Source organism: Frieseomelitta varia, unplaced genomic scaffold (genome assembly GCF_011392965.1).
Source record: "Frieseomelitta varia isolate USP_RPSP 00005682 unplaced genomic scaffold, Fvar_1.2 scaffold_715, whole genome shotgun sequence".
NCBI classification, from domain to species: Eukaryota; Metazoa; Arthropoda; class Insecta; order Hymenoptera; family Apidae; genus Frieseomelitta; species Frieseomelitta varia.
Genome location: NW_025110496.1, coordinates 34,910 through 52,728, shown reverse-complemented (window position 1 = coordinate 52,728; position 17,819 = coordinate 34,910). Strand labels below are relative to the sequence as shown.

General features: G+C 30.0%; 3 protein-coding genes across 7 annotated transcripts; 1 reads left to right on the top strand and 2 right to left on the bottom strand.

The window, feature by feature from the left end:
- Positions 1-2,174: 2,174 nt before the first annotated feature.
- LOC122535410 lies at positions 2,175-4,866 on the bottom strand. 4 transcript variants are annotated; one of them, XM_043666926.1, is made up of 6 exons: positions 4,768-4,866; positions 4,108-4,345; positions 3,857-3,959; positions 3,375-3,639; positions 2,761-2,914; positions 2,175-2,678 (listed from the first exon to the last, which is right to left on the bottom strand). In XM_043666926.1, the coding sequence occupies exons 2-6, from the start codon at positions 4,343-4,345 to the stop codon at positions 2,494-2,496; spliced, it is 945 nt and encodes a 314-aa protein (XP_043522861.1). In that variant the 5' UTR covers positions 4,768-4,866; the 3' UTR covers positions 2,175-2,493. The 4 variants fall into 4 exon arrangements, with proteins under 4 accessions (XP_043522861.1, XP_043522862.1, XP_043522858.1 ...); XM_043666927.1 differs by having other exon boundaries at positions 4,669-4,799; XM_043666923.1 differs by lacking the exon at positions 4,768-4,866 and adding an exon at positions 4,640-4,761.
- A 476-nt stretch (positions 4,867-5,342) lies between these two features.
- Positions 5,343-8,360, top strand: LOC122535405 (GATOR complex protein NPRL3). Its single transcript, XM_043666915.1, has 7 exons — positions 5,343-6,184; positions 6,292-6,560; positions 6,630-6,725; positions 6,785-7,003; positions 7,069-7,402; positions 7,477-7,653; positions 7,730-8,360. Exons 1-7 carry the CDS (start codon positions 6,023-6,025, stop codon positions 8,102-8,104), a joined length of 1,632 nt encoding a protein of 543 aa, XP_043522850.1. The 5' UTR covers positions 5,343-6,022; the 3' UTR covers positions 8,105-8,360.
- An 850-nt stretch (positions 8,361-9,210) lies between these two features.
- On the bottom strand, positions 9,211-17,558 carry LOC122535399 (endoribonuclease Dcr-1). Of its 2 annotated transcripts, none has more exons than XM_043666895.1 (20): positions 17,335-17,558; positions 17,135-17,250; positions 16,896-17,055; positions 16,498-16,793; positions 15,117-16,036; positions 14,836-15,014; positions 14,447-14,598; positions 14,207-14,348; positions 13,882-14,112; positions 13,626-13,805; positions 13,329-13,542; positions 13,070-13,242; positions 12,806-12,984; positions 12,402-12,655; positions 11,168-12,336; positions 10,502-11,074; positions 10,207-10,438; positions 9,904-10,124; positions 9,661-9,826; positions 9,211-9,575 (listed from the first exon to the last, which is right to left on the bottom strand). In XM_043666895.1, exons 1-20 carry the CDS (start codon positions 17,392-17,394, stop codon positions 9,328-9,330), a joined length of 5,865 nt encoding a protein of 1,954 aa, XP_043522830.1. In that variant the 5' UTR covers positions 17,395-17,558; the 3' UTR covers positions 9,211-9,327. The 2 variants fall into 2 exon arrangements, with proteins under 2 accessions (XP_043522830.1, XP_043522831.1); XM_043666896.1 differs by lacking the exon at positions 9,211-9,575 and having other exon boundaries at positions 9,686-9,826; positions 9,904-9,940; positions 10,074-10,124.
- Positions 17,559-17,819: the final 261 nt, after the last annotated feature.

Sequence of the window (17,819 nt, the reverse complement as noted above, 5' to 3'; positions counted from 1 at the left end):
GTGTCAGTAAACATTTCTATGGTGATAATAAAATTAATAGCTATTTTTAAATATTCTATTGTTTATATTAAATACACATCTCGAACATAGATGTCGTTGATCTAAATTCTTCGAAATAGAGGTCGCTACACTAATGAAGGGATTGAAAGTGTCGATGATAATGATGCGAGGATAATGTAGGAAGTGATGATGTTGGCGGGGGAGGGAGGGGGGGTGGTGTAGGTAAGGTGAGGAAAGGTTGTGCGCGTTTCGTCTCAGAAGTCGCTGCCTAGACTCATATTATCTCAGTGGGGTTGATGGCAGCGACTCCTTACCCCAGACGCTTGGTTGTTCTAACTACTCGCTAAGGCTGGATGGTCACCCATCCTAGCGGTTCCGCAACTGCTTAACATCGAATATCGATTGACTTCGACGCTAGGCGCACAGTCACTTGCGGCTTGTACAAGTTGGTGTTCGAAACTCGTACTCGAGGAACTATAGGTCGCTACACTAAACATTGACAGGTGATTGTTTTTCCGCATACGTGGAGTGCAAATTTGTGACGTGAAAAAATTATAATTAATTATTCTACTTATATGGTTATAGAACATTTAGTTTCATCTGTTTGCCACAACGCGACGCTAGTGTTTCTTACCCGGTAAAACAGAGAAATCTTCATAAGCGAAAAAACCTAATTTAGCGAAATGAATTGTGAACTTTTGTGATTGTATTAGACCCTTAGCTTTCTTTCCATACCCCATTTGACCGGTAAAATGCAGAAATAAGTATTTTTATAAATAATTAGTACCACTGAGTTACCGCTAGATGGCGCCACCATGTCCATATTGTGACAGCTCCCACTAATTACGAAAAAAACCTAATTAGGAGGAATAATTTCCAAACTTTTTTACATGCCTCTTTAAAATTAGGCTCCCCGCTTTCTTTCTATGTGTGTTTTGTCCTAGAAAAACGTGTGTGTAGAAAGTTGAATTTTTTTTCAATAGATCGAAGCATGTCCTTGTCGCAAGCTGTTGCTTTCCTTGTCTAGCTTCATTAGACAAGGAGGGCTGTAGCGTGCGACAAGGACAGAGATATTCACGCGGCTAACAAGGAGAGCGATAGTGTGTGACAAGAACAGAGATATTCGCGTGGTAAACAAAGAAAGCGATAGTGTGTGACAAGAACAGAGATATTCGCGCGATAAACAAAGAGAGCAATAGCGTGCGACAATTGAGTCATCAGTTTTGATAAAATTTCTTTTCCGATAAATCCGGACCAAAAATAAACCATTTTTTTCAATACTTATTATTTATAAAAATATTTAATATTTAGTATTTTTGATTGTTGAAATACTAAATTACTTAACTATATTGCAATAACTGTAGTAGCGAAGTTGACAGAGCGGGAGTTTCTTAAATTATTGTAGCACAAGTTTAAATTCTCTTGTTATTAATAAATTTCTTTTCTATTTTTATTTATTAAACCAAACCACCTGCACTAGCAAATTTTATTTTATTTTTAGATAAAGTACTTAAAGTATTTATTAATTTACTACAACCATTTTATACATTTTGTTCTACAATACGTAATGATAATTTCCAAAAATAGATTGAATGAACAAGCCAGTGGTCCAATCATCTAAGAATTAGGATTTATTACTATTTTATTACTATTTTATTAGAATTTATGTTACTATACTATTTTATTAGTATTATATTATTATATAGTATACTAGTATACTTTATTATATTATTTTATTAGGATTTGTTATTATAATTACTTTATACTTTCTAATTTTACTACGTATCATATTATATATTATTTTATGTAAGATCATGAAGTATAATTCTAGCATTATTATTTCCACCGAAAAATTTATCAGAATATATACATTATTATTATGAAAACAATAATATGTAAAATGATAGGAGTATATATTATTATTGTTATTATTCCAACCTATCACCTAATGGAGGAGAATCTGATTTTCAATTTTATTTTTAATTCTGTGCTTTTGTTATATTACGCAATAATTGATAACATTTAGAATGTATACTTCAATATAAGAATTTTATACTCCTAATTTTCAAGGTTTTTCATTTTTTATCGATATCGATTATTTATTTAACAATTTTACAAATATTGCCGAATGACAAGATGTTTTTGACGAAAGATAAAATATAGATGAAGTAGGATTAATTTATACATATATCTCTAAATTTTATTTGACATATGTAAGTTCATACACGATACAAATTTAACATATTCATAATGTTATATATCTAAATATGCTAACTTGATCACATTACTAGAATTTTAAATTAATTAAAGAAGGAAGTATATATAATTTACATGTATTAGCTAACAACTAGGTCGTTTTATTTGACTGGCAGTTATTCTTTTTTTTTTTTCTTGTTTATAGTGACTAGATGTAAAGATAACGTATACAAAATGTACTTGTGTTCTGTACGCTGCTTATAAGCCTTTAAATATAACAAAGATTGGACGTGAAATTTATATAGTAGGGATATATGTAGACGATGTGATGCTACTTCTTAATAATGTATCCGAAGCTTGTGGTGTAGCAGATCCTTTGCGAGAAGAACGTTTGTGAGGGTGGAGATTAAGGGGTGGTAAATTTGGATGTTCGATTCGTGTCGGCGAACTGACACGTGGACGTGATGTTCCTCTTGGTATACCTACAATCGAAATTATATTAAATTAGTTACGTCAACTAACTGCATTCGTGAATGAAAATGTCGAGCGGTAATAAAATATTGCCTGGATCGTTTGACTCCAGAACATCATTGAGCTGGTAATAATCAGTTTTTATTAACGACGGTTCTTCGTAATCTACAAACGCAGTGTTATCAAAGGCTTTGTCGTCCTTCAAGCGATTCTGAATCGGAGTGGTGACCGGCGGATCTGCGTAAGTCTGAAAAATCAATAATCTGTCTTCAGATATTTTAAATGTTTCTTCATCTCATTCGAGGAATATACAATTCTTTTAAAGTGCATACATCGTTATTCAATGTACAATTTGTTTTCGTTTCGTCATTGCTTAATCAGTTGCGCTGGCAACTGATTGCGGACCATAACGAGTGACCGAACCGTATATAATAATTCGTCGCTTTCATTTTGAACTCGTCAGTATGATATCACTAAATAGAAATTATTGAGAAGTAATAAATTTATTATTTGTTTTGTCTATACTTAAATATACTTAAAAATTGACAGAATATTGCAATTTTGGGACAAAAAATTCTCAACGTGCGTGGCACGTCATTCCAGCGCAAGAGGTTAAGGAGTTACAATTACTCTTCGTTGTTAACAATTGTCGAAACTTCGAGCAAATGTTTAATGACTACGTATACAAATATTAAATATTAAATTGCCTTAAGTTTTACATGTTCAGTTGGCGTAGTTGAACAGGCACGCTTGTGGAATTGTCCACCGCCAATTGTTTCGTAAGTATGCTCCTCCAGATAGTGTCTGGTGGTACCTCGTGGTGTAAGTGTGGCCCACATCACGCGGCTGTCCTGCATAGTGTCAGCTGCACAGGGATAGAGAACAGCCTCGTTTTGAATCCTCCCGTTCTTCGCTTGTATACTAGATGTCGCATTTGGTATGGAAATCACGCCGCTCTTACCACTTCTGTTGCTGCAGAATAAAAATTTATCTTTCTTTTTACATTGCTATTGTTTCTGCTTTATCTACTCGATAATTTATCTACTCGATGAAATTTATTTACTCGATATACTATCTCACAAAGTAGAAAATCACGATTGTTTCTACGCGTATGTAACTTATATTTTGATTTTTGGTTCTCAGCCCTTATTTTTATAAAAAGAGAAAAAAGTAAAAAGAGCAGACTTACAACTTGCATTTCAAGAGTAATATCGCTAGTACAATGCCTATGAAAATTACACCGGCGCAGGAGGATAGTAGGACCAGCAACCACGTGTCGTCAAATACTGTCCCTAAAAATTTAACATACGTATTAATATCTTTTTGAATTTTTTTTTTTTTTTTTTGTTACAAAAGTGTAACGTAATAAAACTTAGAGCTAAAGATACGGGAAAATGAATGAATAAATCAAATGATTGAATTTAAAATGCAGTTGTAGACCTTGTTGCGGCATTTCAATGTATTGGACCCCTTCGGAGCGGCGGTCGCAGAAATGTTTGCAAGGGCTGTCATTTAGGTGAGGTGGGAACGACAACAAGTCCGTGTGCGGATAAAAATCGGAGCTTTGCTGGAGAATTGCTGGAAACGGCGGCGGCGGTATATGAAGAATATCAGGCGGTGGTTCGAGTGTACAAGTTGCACAACCCGTATTATTCATCGTCAAGTCAAAGTTTCTCATCTGTCGTTAACATAGAAATATAGGTAGTGAATTAATCTCGTAGAATAATCGTAGCAACCATCTAGAATAATTACAATTAATTCTATGACTAACTAATTCCGTGTCGTTGAAACAAAATAAAAAAATTGCTCGTGCCATTTATCGTTCGCTCGATAAATTGTATTTTGTAGTTTGTCGAAAAGAGTAACAGTTAACGAAGTTAACGAAGTAAGTTACTTTATCAAGTAAATGCGTATATTTGACATTTATAAAATTACAATTGTCACATCTCGTTTCTGATTAATTAACACCTACAATTTTCAATATCCCGATATTCATGTTATCTTTTATTTAACGTAAAGAATGGATACAACGATACCCGTTGCCTTATTTATTCTCAAGCACGAAACAAACAACAATAACACCGAAAAGTACATTCTCACCCTTGAGCGACACCCTCGTATGAAAGTACCATTAGAACGACTACTGACTACCCTCGAAGAAAAGCGCACGCGTTGTCGTATTGAGCGGCGGAGAAAACTTCTCCGCCGGTCTGCTTTTTCCGCCTGCAACAATAACAATAATATTATTTCATTTGTATTCGCGTAATAATATTTTACGCGTAACGCGAACAACTCAAAAAGAACTAATAATGTTAATTTCATTAATTTGCGGTCAAATTATCATTAGAAAATTGTCGTATCATTTTGTAAAAAAAATTTATAATTTAATGTATTTTATTGTGTATTGACGAAACAACTGTTGGATAATCGCGAGATTCAAACGATTCAAAGTATACTGTAATAAATAACAAAATTGTGAAATTTCGAAGTACCATATGCGATAACAGAGTATTATGTGCTATACATTAAAATTTTACAGCGCTTGAAAGTTGTAATTACATTCTATATATGTATATAGAATATATATATATATATATATATATATATATATAGTTTTGTAACTTTTATTTTTTATTCTAAACTATGGAATGTAAATGCAACAATGTATAAATAAGAACCTAAGTTGGATAAATGAAATTTATCGAAGCGAAAAATTTTTCAAACGAATACTATTAGTGTAAGTGCGTGTGTAATCAGACAATCAGCGACCAAGAGTCGTTCTCGAATTTTTTTATATCTTAACTCTGTATTTTACTAGTTACAATAATTAGTATGGGACGACCGGGTCATCGTCCTTTAAATAAAAATATAAATTTCATTTAAACTATTCTAAACACTAATTAGAGGCGAAAAATTTATTATATTCATTTATATTGGTATTCAAAAGAATGATGGATAATTACTACCGTAATCAGAACACTGAACACCAAGGAATGATTCAGTTACTCAAATGTGCAATTAAATAATCAACTGTAACGATATATTGTGTACGAATTTTTAGCGTGAAAATCAACCTTTCAAAAAATACGCGCACATCTGTTGATAATTTCAGAACGACGCGATATCGAAACCGCGTGGTTCCGGTAGAACGTTGTGGGCAATATGTCAAAAAATTGTTACTCCTGAAAATGATATTTATGCGCATCGAATTTGAAGTAACTTCGAATCTTCATGACCGAATGTATTCGTTACGCTCGCTTTTGATCAACAAGATTTCACGACCAATGATTTATTAATGAGAGAATTTCGCATAACCTCTGTACCTCAGTTACAGAGTCTGTAATTAATCGCGATCATGGAGATAAATCCGTTAAGCATAATTCTTGTGAAAAGTGATAGCAAAGGTGACAGACTTTTGTTCCGATATCCGCACGTAGCGAAACATACACGAGATTCGAATCAATGCACTAGAAGAAAAAATCCTTATTCGCTGACTATCACGGAGGATTTGTTGCAGGTCAGTTTCATGCTTTGTTTTGCGACAACACGTTATCAATTCGACATTGCACAATATTGTCGCGCTAATAAAACAATTTATTAACGTTCGACACATTTCATTTCAAGTCCTCGACCTTTCCAATTTCCAACATAAACAATGGAAATTTAACCGGAGTAACTGACGAAGTGTTGTCGACGTTATTTGCTGTTAAGCCAGAACTATGCGAGCAGAAATTTGAGTTGAAAGTAAACGATGTCCGTTTCGTTGGGCATCCGACCCTGGTTCCGTCTCACGGAATGAAGGAGGTCAATTCAATGCTTTTCAATATAGTCTTTGCCTTGCAAGCTCAAGCCAGTCACTCTATAGTAAAGTGTTACTATGACTTAAGCAGAAGGTTTGTCACGTTGTGTTACAAACGCATGACAATGTGAAAAGACAAAGTTTCAAGCGTTATTCGTCTTAGGTTGGGCATAGCTCTGAGGCACGAAGAAAAGAGATGCGGATTTTTAACGGAAGAGATAAAAATTATGGTATCCACGCACGACGAAGTTGCTACTAGGTACATAGAGTTACGCGTATGATTGAAAAAAGTAACAATTAAAACTTATGTATTTATAGATCAGAAGGTGAAAGTGATTGCGATGAATCACCATATGAATTGATATTGCAAAGGAGTTCACTTTCCCGCGACTTGAAATCTGTGTTTAGCAGTCTGACAACTTCTGGAATAATTAATATTATGATCAATAAATGGATTCAAGTACGTTTCTGTCTTCCACAAAAGGTTCATCAATCTCACAAAAAAGGATTTGTTATTAATCCAGAAATAATAGATAAGTTAGTATAATATATTCGATGCTTACAAATCAAAGTGAATATTAAATTGTTAAACTTCATTGCAGATGTTTGAACAGTTTAAGGCCTTATCACGGTATACTGTTACTCATTGAACCTTTAGATTTACTGGATTCACTTCCGATAGATTCTTCTCCTGCTCTTAAACGTCTAATTCAAATGTATAGTCCTCTAAAAAGTCTACAAACTCTAGCTGCTGACTCTGATTTAACATTAACTCAAGTTTTCCAATTAACTGGTCATTTAATATATTGGGCTAAAGCTACTATAATTTATCCTCTTTGTGAGAGCAATGTTTATGTTGTATCACCAGATGCTATTATCACAAGTCAATTGTTAGAGGTATTTTCTGAAGAATTTCCTGGGCTTTGTCTCTTACAAGTATGTGAAAAAAATTTTGTACATTATTTTACATCATTTGAATTACATATAAAATTAAATTTCTATTGGTATAGGTTCTTAATGATTTTTCACTACCAACTTCTATAAGTCAACAATTAAATCCTTTGAGTCAATCGCAACAACAAACGCAATTAGTAAAAATAATAATTTGGCTACTAAAAAATCATTTACTTTTACAATTACACACGTATGTACAATATATGCCAACTGTGCATGGACGAGTATCCTTGGTAAGTTCAAAGAAATTCCTCTCTTAAATTGTAAGAACCTTCTTTTTTTCTTATTATTTCTTATTATTTTTTTAAGGATGCAAAAGATGAATTGAATCATAATATAAATGAAATCACAGAAAATAATAGTGCATGTAATTTAAATGATGTTACAAAAAGTACTTCTGCTGATCTAAATGAAGAATTATCAATGACACTTCACAAAGAAAATGGAATATACAATTATCAATCAGAAGATTATGACATTCCTTCTGATGATAGAAAATTACTTGACAGACTATGCCGCCTTGGTTACTTTAATGGAGGCCATCATTTAGAGGAGATTATGTATTTAGAAAATATCCGTAGATCGCAATTATTGCAGATCCTAGATAAGTTTCGAGATGTATTAATTACATGCAAATGTGAAGATCCTGCTATAGCTCTTTTTTATAGTCAATTTGGCTCTTAACATTTTAATGTTGAATAAATATAAACATGAAATTTTTAATTGAAATATTTAACATTTAAATTGTATATAAACTACATTTCACAAACATTTCTAATGTTATTTCGAATGTAATGTTATAATGTTATAATATTACATTTATATTTAAAAAATTCAATTTTATGATACTATTTAAAATTTGTTCTTTTTATTTTATATAATTAAAAACATTTATTACAAAAAAAATTCTTATAATTTACATGACAAATATTTATCCTTACAAAAAAATGTAATACTGGTTACATAATAATTATATTATTACATATCCAAATAACTAATTAACATGAAAGATGATATATGTAATATATAATATGAGTGATATGTAACTCAACCATTTACATACATAAATTTATTAATTTATATATTTTGTATGACAATTTTAAATTGTATAAAATTGTAATTTCCATTTTGGAACATATACACTTTTTTAATTTTGTTTGCTACTGAAATCTAATTAAATAATGATTATTAACAAAAAAAGGAAATGAAAATTTATATTTATATTTATACATAAATTATAATAAACAAATTAAGAAAGAAGATATTAATATCATAAACAGTCGCTTTTTAAATTTAACTATTAATTATCCTAATATAGTTTTAATTATCTTTATATATACGTTTATTGTATATGTCTACTATAACAAACTTTTTCTATCAAAACTTTTTTAATATTACGAAATTATATTTTTATATAATATAAGAAATAATGTTAAATGTTGACTAGAACTTTGAAAAAAATTTGTAAACAATAAATTTGCGTAATTTATGAACTGATGAAATCAAAAGGTGTCTAGTTACATAAAAAAATTACTTAGTTACTTTATCAAATAAGAAGATTTTTGTAACTTGAATATCAAAAGTACATATTTCAATATAGCATATTTCAGAAAGTTTAAGTACTTTTTATATGGTTGTTGTTTAAATATTTACAGTATAAGATATTTATGCTTCTTTCTCAAAATTTTCTTTCATTAAATGCAATAATAAATTTCATTATATATGTTATGTATAATATGAAATTTGTAAACCTATTGTTAAAGTGTTATTTTAGGCTAAAATACATAAAATTTGTTTATATTACAAATTCAGACGTATTTATGGATACAATGTTATAGAAATATAACAATATTACAGAAATTTATATTATTCTATGTTTTCACTTTAATCTAATATTGTATATGCTATCATAGTTTATCTCTTGAATAATTCTGCATCCTTTTTAGTTTCTTTAAAGCACATTTTGCTGCAGTACATTTTGCAATTCTGTAATTTCTTCCGATTCCTTTAAAAGAGCCCTTACCAAACACATCCACTGTAACTCTGACTCTTCGTCCATCAGCTAATTTTTCTGGTTTTCCAAATTTTGCCGTTTCAGGTTCCAACTCCAATAATTCACGAATCGGAGATTTAGGAACATTGGTGCTGAATTGCTCTAAAATAACAAAATATAATGTAATTATTTCTTTTTATAAAAAAAACTTATTTATAATTAAATAAAACGTATTTAAAAAACTTACCAATTTCATTCTTCATAATTGCATAATAGACGCTCCACACAGCATCCAAGGACATTCCGCTATCTAAGTAAATTGCACCAGCTAGTGATTCAAAAACGTCACCTAACGCTTTTGGTACTTCTACATCTTCAGCTTCTTCGCATTCTTCTTCTCCAATTAAATAATACTAAAGAAAATAAATAATAATAATCAAATATAGATACAAATGTATACATATGAATAAATCTGCCAGAAGTTCCTTACTTCTTCGCTAATGGAATGTCCATTTTCTTCTTGAATCCTAACAAAACGATTTATAACAATACTTAGACCAGGAGAAAGATGTCGAAAATATTTATGAAATCCACATCTTACAGCTAAAGAAGCAAATATAGTATTATTAACTAAAGCAGATCGTAAATCTGTTAAAGCACCTGGAGAATGTTGTCGAGCATCTTCGTACAAATGTCTTGTTATTAAATAATCTAAAATTGCAAATTCCTATATTAAATTTTCCACTATTAAAAGTTATAGGACAACAAAATTCGTTCAATTTATTTTTACTACCTAAAACAGCATCTCCAAGAAATTCTAAACGTTGGTAACAATCTGTCAATCTATTAGGTTGATATGATGCATGAGTGAATGCTTGTAGTAAATAACTAATGTCATGAAATTTATATCCTATACTTCTTTCTAACTCCTCATAACCATCGAGCATCATTTTCAATTCTTGTTCTGGATCAGAAATATATCGAAGTAAGGGATTTTGCGGCTCTTCTAATTTTCCGTAATGAATCTGCAATAATCAGCGTAACTTAAGATTCATTCATTTCATTTATAATTGTAAATCAATAAGTACCTGTGTCCATGTTGTTTGACCTTTTTCGTTCCTTCCTTTTATATAAGGAGTGCTGCCTGGAATTCTTTCTTGAGGCTCTAATTCTTGTACAATAGTAATTTCTTCCGTAGGTAACACGTGAATGCCTAACCAAGCCATAAAAAGTAATGCGCCTCTATAGCCACAAGCAATTAAATAAGCTCCAATTAATGCTTCCACACAATCCGCAATACTCTTATCAGGAATGCTATGTTGCGTAATTAAATTGTACGGTATAAAGCAACGTATGTTATCTAAATTATTTGAAAGTGATGCCTCATTCCGATCAAGTTCGTTTTTCATGACACCCAATTTTTGTTCCGTTTCTCTAACCAATTGAGTTATCTCAGAAGGATTTACAGCTTGTAAAGCTGGAATATCAGCTTGATTCCATAATGTAGAAGGTACACCAGATTCAATTAATGCTTGTTCAAGTTCTTTTGGTACATAATAACAAGGGGGTAACCAATTATCATGCGGTTCGAATTTTGTTGCTATCATACTTTCACCTAACATTTTTTGTCTTCCTAGTCTGTATAAATTTAAATTACTGACCTAAAAAAAAAAAAAAGAAAAGAAAAAATTTCATTACATTAAAATAGATTATCACAGTCAATAAAGCTAATTAATAGTTTGAATTTTGTATACCTGTTTGGATCTTAAATGACTAAGCTTGCCCTCGTGTATGTTATCATATGTACAATATAAATATGTAGTTATTGCATATTTTAAAAAAGAATCACCAATAGTTTCTAAACGTTCTAAATTAATACCATCGTTTGCGTTGGACATGGTCAAAGCTTGTAGAATTAAGCTGGGACTTGGGCCCGAATGATTTTCCAATTCTGGTTGAAAGTCAAAACTAAAAAGATTACTATCCGCGTGATATGTAAATTTCGATGTATTAGAATCCTTTTTGATTGGCTGTACGCTGTTATTATTATTTAATATTTCTTTAGTGAATTTCTCGACTATAGTTTCAACGTGCGCTTTGTGCTCGTAATTTGGCAAATTCTCTTCAAATTGTAAGCTACACGAAGCTTTTCTTTTAATTACAATTTCGTTATCACAGGGTATGAAAGATCCACTTTGCACTATCTCATATTCCCTTACTTTGGCAAATTCGTAGTGAGCTTCTCTGTGCTTTGCGATTAAAGAATTCTCTTCTTTTTCCGCATACGACCATAAAGCATTGTCCAAAGTTTTTTCAGTTTCTAACAAATCCAAGATTTTTTTATTGATTTCTTGCTTAGATATTTGTTTCTCGTCTTCTACGGCTTCTGCAACATTCTCGCCCATATAAGAAATTCGTAACCCTCTGTTTTCATCCTCACTTTCATCAGAACTATCGACAAATCCATCGCTGTAAATATCATCCGATTCGTAACCATCAAAATCTGACTCGCATGCGGGAGATCCATATCGAATATCACTCCAGTTAATATCACTTGGCAAAACGGTTACATTCAAGGGAAATGACTTCAAATTATTTGTTTCAAAATCCATGGAATTCATTGCCATGTCACTTGACCAAGTACCGATTTCTAATTCATTTTCATCGTTCGATATTTCTTCCGCTTCGATTATTTTATCACTTTTTGATTGAAATTCATTGTAATCATTTTCATTTAAGTCTTCCTTATCCGATTTATGTAAATTATCCATTATACTTTTGGGTATATTCTGACAATTATTGTCATTTGCAGAATTTTGTTGAATGGTTTCATTCTTGCCTAATTTTGCTTTCTCAGATTCTTTAGACTTCTTTAAAACCTCTGCTAAACTCCATCCAAAATCTAATGCTGGCCATTCAAAGTCTAAAATATTTTCATATTAAAATCCAGAAGCATAGATCTGAAAATAATTCTTGTTTTATACGTACCATAATTTAAATTCTGCTGTCCTAAATTTATCATTTGTGCAACTTGGCATCGTATTTGATTAGCAAGTAATAAAGCGTTGATTCTATATAAAATACAAGGTAAACAAACTGCTTGTCTCCAAAGTGAAGCTGGAAAAGGATGAATTGCGCATAATTCAGCAACAAGAATTTGCTTTTGCTCCAAATTTTCCCGTTTTGCCCGTTTTGTTTCTTCACTACTTGTTGGTAAAGCAACACCTTTTCGATTGACATACCTAAGATAAAATTTTTAATGTAAATACATTAGTATGCTCCAGTAGTATTTTTTCACGTAGAATCATTCCCTCCATTGTACTACCGATGCTGATGCATCCTGCATATAAATGTGGCAATACAAACATAATTATACATAATATCATATTTACCTTGGTGTTAAAAAGTTTAATCTAGCTGATGTGTGATCCACGTCTAGTAAAGGCTGATCTAAGTTTTGTATCTGTATACCATACTTTTTAAGATAATATTCTTCGAAAGTGCTATAATCATCACCGGGAAAAGAAGATTTGGGATTTAAATTTGTACAAATTTCAGCAACATAAAAGTACTGAAACAAACAAAATGTAATATATTTTAATATATTTCAGTTGTGACATTTTTTTCATTCACAAATCAAATTCTCATCAAAATACCTGAGGTTGGTCCTGACTTCTATACCAAGGCATGATTACTGCATCATGATATTTGGATGCATCAAACTTGAAATCTTTTCTGTCTTCTTCAGGGATTTTAGTTGGCCCTGCATTTCGATTTGCATATATACATTCTAAGAAGTTCCAATCTACAGTGACATCAGATTCTCCATCTATTAAGAATAAATTTATATGCGTATAATACCAAATACACGAAATAAATATTAACATTGAAGTTTCTAAGAATATTTATAATTACCTAATTTTACAGGTACTATCATGTATGAATTCTCTGAAGCATTAGGATCAAAGAGCATTAAATATTGTTGCAATCTTAATACATTTGTAAAAGTGTAATTAAGAAAAGTAGCAATTTTTTCTATTTGCGTTTCATTTAAAACTATAGTCTGTTTACTAAGTTTTAATTTTACATGAACTTCTCCAGACCTAGTATAAATAGGAAATGGACATAACTAAAATAAAAAGGTAAATATCAATTATCCTATATGCATGATTAATATTATAATGTTGTAAAAAATGTATATGCTATTACTACCTTGGGAATTTCTTTTAATGTTATTATACCAAAACCAAGTGCTGACTCCTCAGGAGGATATATACGTCGACCTCTTGTATTTTGTTCTTCAGGTAAGGGACAACTCAAAACTAGATTAATATGATATAAATAAGAAGGAACTCCAATTATTGGCCTACAATCTGTCAATGCTTCAGCTGTCTGAAAAATATAATTTAATATTAAAATAAAATAAAATATGTATATTATTATAATATTTATTTTATATGAATAAAACCTTTTTATAATAGTATTGTCTTCGTTTAGTTGTTCCTGGCCGAGCTTCAGAAAAATCCACTTGACTCTCATCTGGTAGAGCAGGTACTTCTGCATCTTCTGGTTTAGCTTTAAAGTTTTCCTTCCCAATAGGTAACAAATTATCATCTATCTCATTTTTTCTATGTAAATCAATACACAATTGTAAAGCAGCCATTCGTCTTGCCATGGCTCTGTTAGGCATAGGATATGACTAAAATAATAATAATAATAATATTTAACATACAATAATCTATATTAAAAAGAATTTAATACTAAATTTTGATTAAAAGAATAAAAATATTTACAGATACTACATATTTTACTGGAGAATTTATAGGAAGTCGTAAAGAACATATGTACATAAGTGTACTATCACTATTCATTTCTTGAATAGACCATTCTGGAGTTAATCTTGTAAAAGTATCACTAGGTAATTTTGCACAATATCTAGATAAGCAAAATTGTATAATAATATAAAATAATTTCTTAAATTATAAAATATTTAAAATGTCTTTTATTGTCTTTTATTCATCATTTTATACTACCTGTTTACTAACGATATAGCAGAATTAAAAGTAACTTTAGGTGCATCATCTCCATCAAGCGGTTTATAATGTGGTATCATAGCAGCATACATATCTGCTTCGTTTTCTTCTTCTTCAGACGGTTCGTTATTAGAACATTTTATTAACAAAGTCTACAAAATAGATTGATGCTCTTCCAATAAAATTTTCGACTGGGATGGACACAGGTAATGAACCACATTAAATTGCTGATATTAAAACTGGTACACACTGAAGTTTATGACTAAATTAAATCGAGCAGACAATATAGTCATTAATCGAACATCAGATCCAGTTTATATATTCCAATTAATTTTACCATAACGAATAATTAAAGTGATTAAGAAAGATAATATAGCATAATTTGATACCTTTTCTATGTAATGATATTGGGCTAGTTGCCATACATACTCCTTTGACATATCTTGTGGTACCAGTAATACATATAATGCATCTGCAGCTCTTGCACGACTTTTACATTGTACATAAGACTGATAAGTTTTCGGAAAATCATATCTCATTACAAAATTGCATTTTGGGATGTCTATACCTAAAAAATGTAAAACAATATACAATATTAGTAAATAGTATTAATAAAATATTGACTAAAGCAAATTATTTAGTAATAACTAAAAATTAATTAATGACAAACCTTCTTCTAATATTGAAGTCGAAATTAATAAATTACATTCATGTATTCTAAATCTTTTCAGAACTTCTTCTTGTTTTCTATGCTCTATTTCTAAATCTTTTGAATAACTGACGTCATCTACATTTCTTTCAATCGTATAAAGAGGTGACAAAAAATGTAAGTCTTCATCGTGCATAGATATTTCATTTAATAAATAAAACAATACTTTTGCTACAAATGCTTTATCTACAAAAATTACTCCACAGAGTAAATCAGGATCAGTAATACTACGCATGTGTCGTTGTGCTCTAGGTGGTTTTCTACAATTTTCTTCGTTACTTTTCCAATCTAATTTTTTAAATTGAACAAATTTATCTTTAGTAGAATTTTCTCTGTTATTTACTGATTTTTGAGAAATATTTTCATTATTTAGTTTATTATCGGTGTTATTGATATCCTTAGTATAATATGGTGTATATGTTTTCAAAATTTGCAATAATCGATGAACCTTTGGCGTAGCATATTTATATATTCTTTCTTTCTCAGATAAAACTTCAAATGCATTATCACATAAAGCTCGTATTTTTGTGAAAACAGATGCCACCATATTTAATAACAAGTAATGTCTTTCATAAGGTGTTTTTATCTTTAATTTTTCCGTCAAAATTAAAAGAGCTAATGCAGCACGATCTGCACACCATGGTCCAAGAGTTTCCAATATATATAAAAAATCTTGCATCATCTCAAAAGGTTTGTCTATAGGGTCTGGTATTTTTTGAATATCTTCATAGAATTCCTCATTATAAATTTCAGTTGGATCATGACGATGATCACGTAAAAACTCCATAGCATGTAATATATAATTTTTAATAGTAATGTGTAATTCTCCTTCCTCACTTGTGGCATATTCTACTATATATTCTTTAGGTTTAGGGCTGTACCTATTTAAAAACCATCATTAATAAGTAAGAATATTATGTATTAGAATCATACAATAGGAATAACTTGTATCTTTTGTTTGATTACAAATAAAAAAAAATTGTAAAGAAGAAAATTGAATAATTTAAAATCTTTTTTAAAGATTATATTATATTATACTTTTATTATGTATATATACTTTTAATATGTATTTAAAAGTTCTTTTTAATAAAACTGTTAAAACTGATGAAAAAAAATAATAAAATTTTAAATATCTTATAAATTATAATGTTATATTTTAATATTTTCATAAATTCACCATTTTTGAAAATCTCTTCATTATGAAAAAAATTTGTTTTAATTATGTTATTATATTAATGAAACAAGGAAAACCATGGAAAGATAAATCATTTTATATCGTCCAATCTTTTTTGCCTTTTTTCTCTAATTGTAGGATTTATCTTGTATATTAAAATATACATACCGTAATATAGATAATATATCACTAGCTGTTTCAACTTCACATTGAAATATATCTTCTATTTTTTCTATTTCCAATCCTAATCTTCCAGGCTCCTGGGTTAAATTAAACAATGGTACAGCTAATCCAATGATTCTAGGAACATTATTACATGCCAAGAAAGTTTGCAAAATAATTTTTAGCTCATTATTGTCTATAAATTTATGGCACTCGTCAACTATGACTAGATTTATTTGATGTGGTAAAATTTTTTTATCTATCAGTAATTGTGCACATATCTTAGAAGTTGTAATTAATACCTAATAAAAGAGATGATACAAAGAAAATTAACAGAAGTGTTTCCATAATATGTAAGTAATTTCGTATGTAAGTATTTTTTATAAGATATTGATGTTCCTCACATGAGAAGTTTCGAATTTTTCTGTAAATTCTGTGAGTAAACAATCATCACATAATAATACTTTCAAATCTGTCAGTTGTTGTATGTAACTCGCTTTGATTGTACATTTTTCTTCATCTGTTAGTATAAACAATGATCGTTTCCCTCCTTTACTTAATGGTCTAAATAAATAAAATCATAATGAACATTCAATGGGATAATGCAAGAGAGCAAAAATTAATTACAATCAATCTGGCTTACCGCCTGTTATTTGTAGCAAATTCTTGAATCAGTTTTATAACAATGAAAGTTTGTTCGTAACTTTTGCCTAAACAGACAATAATGTCTTTGTTTCTAGAAGCATAGAATAATTCAACCTGCAAATACACTTATTTTAAGCATCATATGTAAATGTATGTCTTACAGAATCTTCTAAATACTTGAAAAAAATTCTCTCTCACTTGATACTCTCTAGGTGTAAAAGATTTTGTGTAAATCTGATCGTTCAATGGAAATGCCATGGAATCTACAACTTTCACTACCTGAACGAGACGAAATTAACAAAAATAAGTTAATTTAACATAAAATATGTTCTTAGTATTTATTATTTGATTCTTGATCAAATTTGACTAATTTAAGGTTAGGCTACAGTAACAACAGTTGAAAATTTTCATACTCGATAATACTTGAGTTGCACGATATTGTATATACATATATACATAAATATATATATATATACATACATGTACATGTATATATTGAAATTTGATTGGTTAACTACCTCCATGCAAAAACTCAATATTTTAAGAAATATCAGATCAATTTCTATATCCTTAAATATAACTTTATTTGTATTGAAAAAAACATTAATAATCTCTTTATATATGCAAGTCTACATATATATAAAATATATTACATGTTATATTTTAATTAATTTTTGTTATTT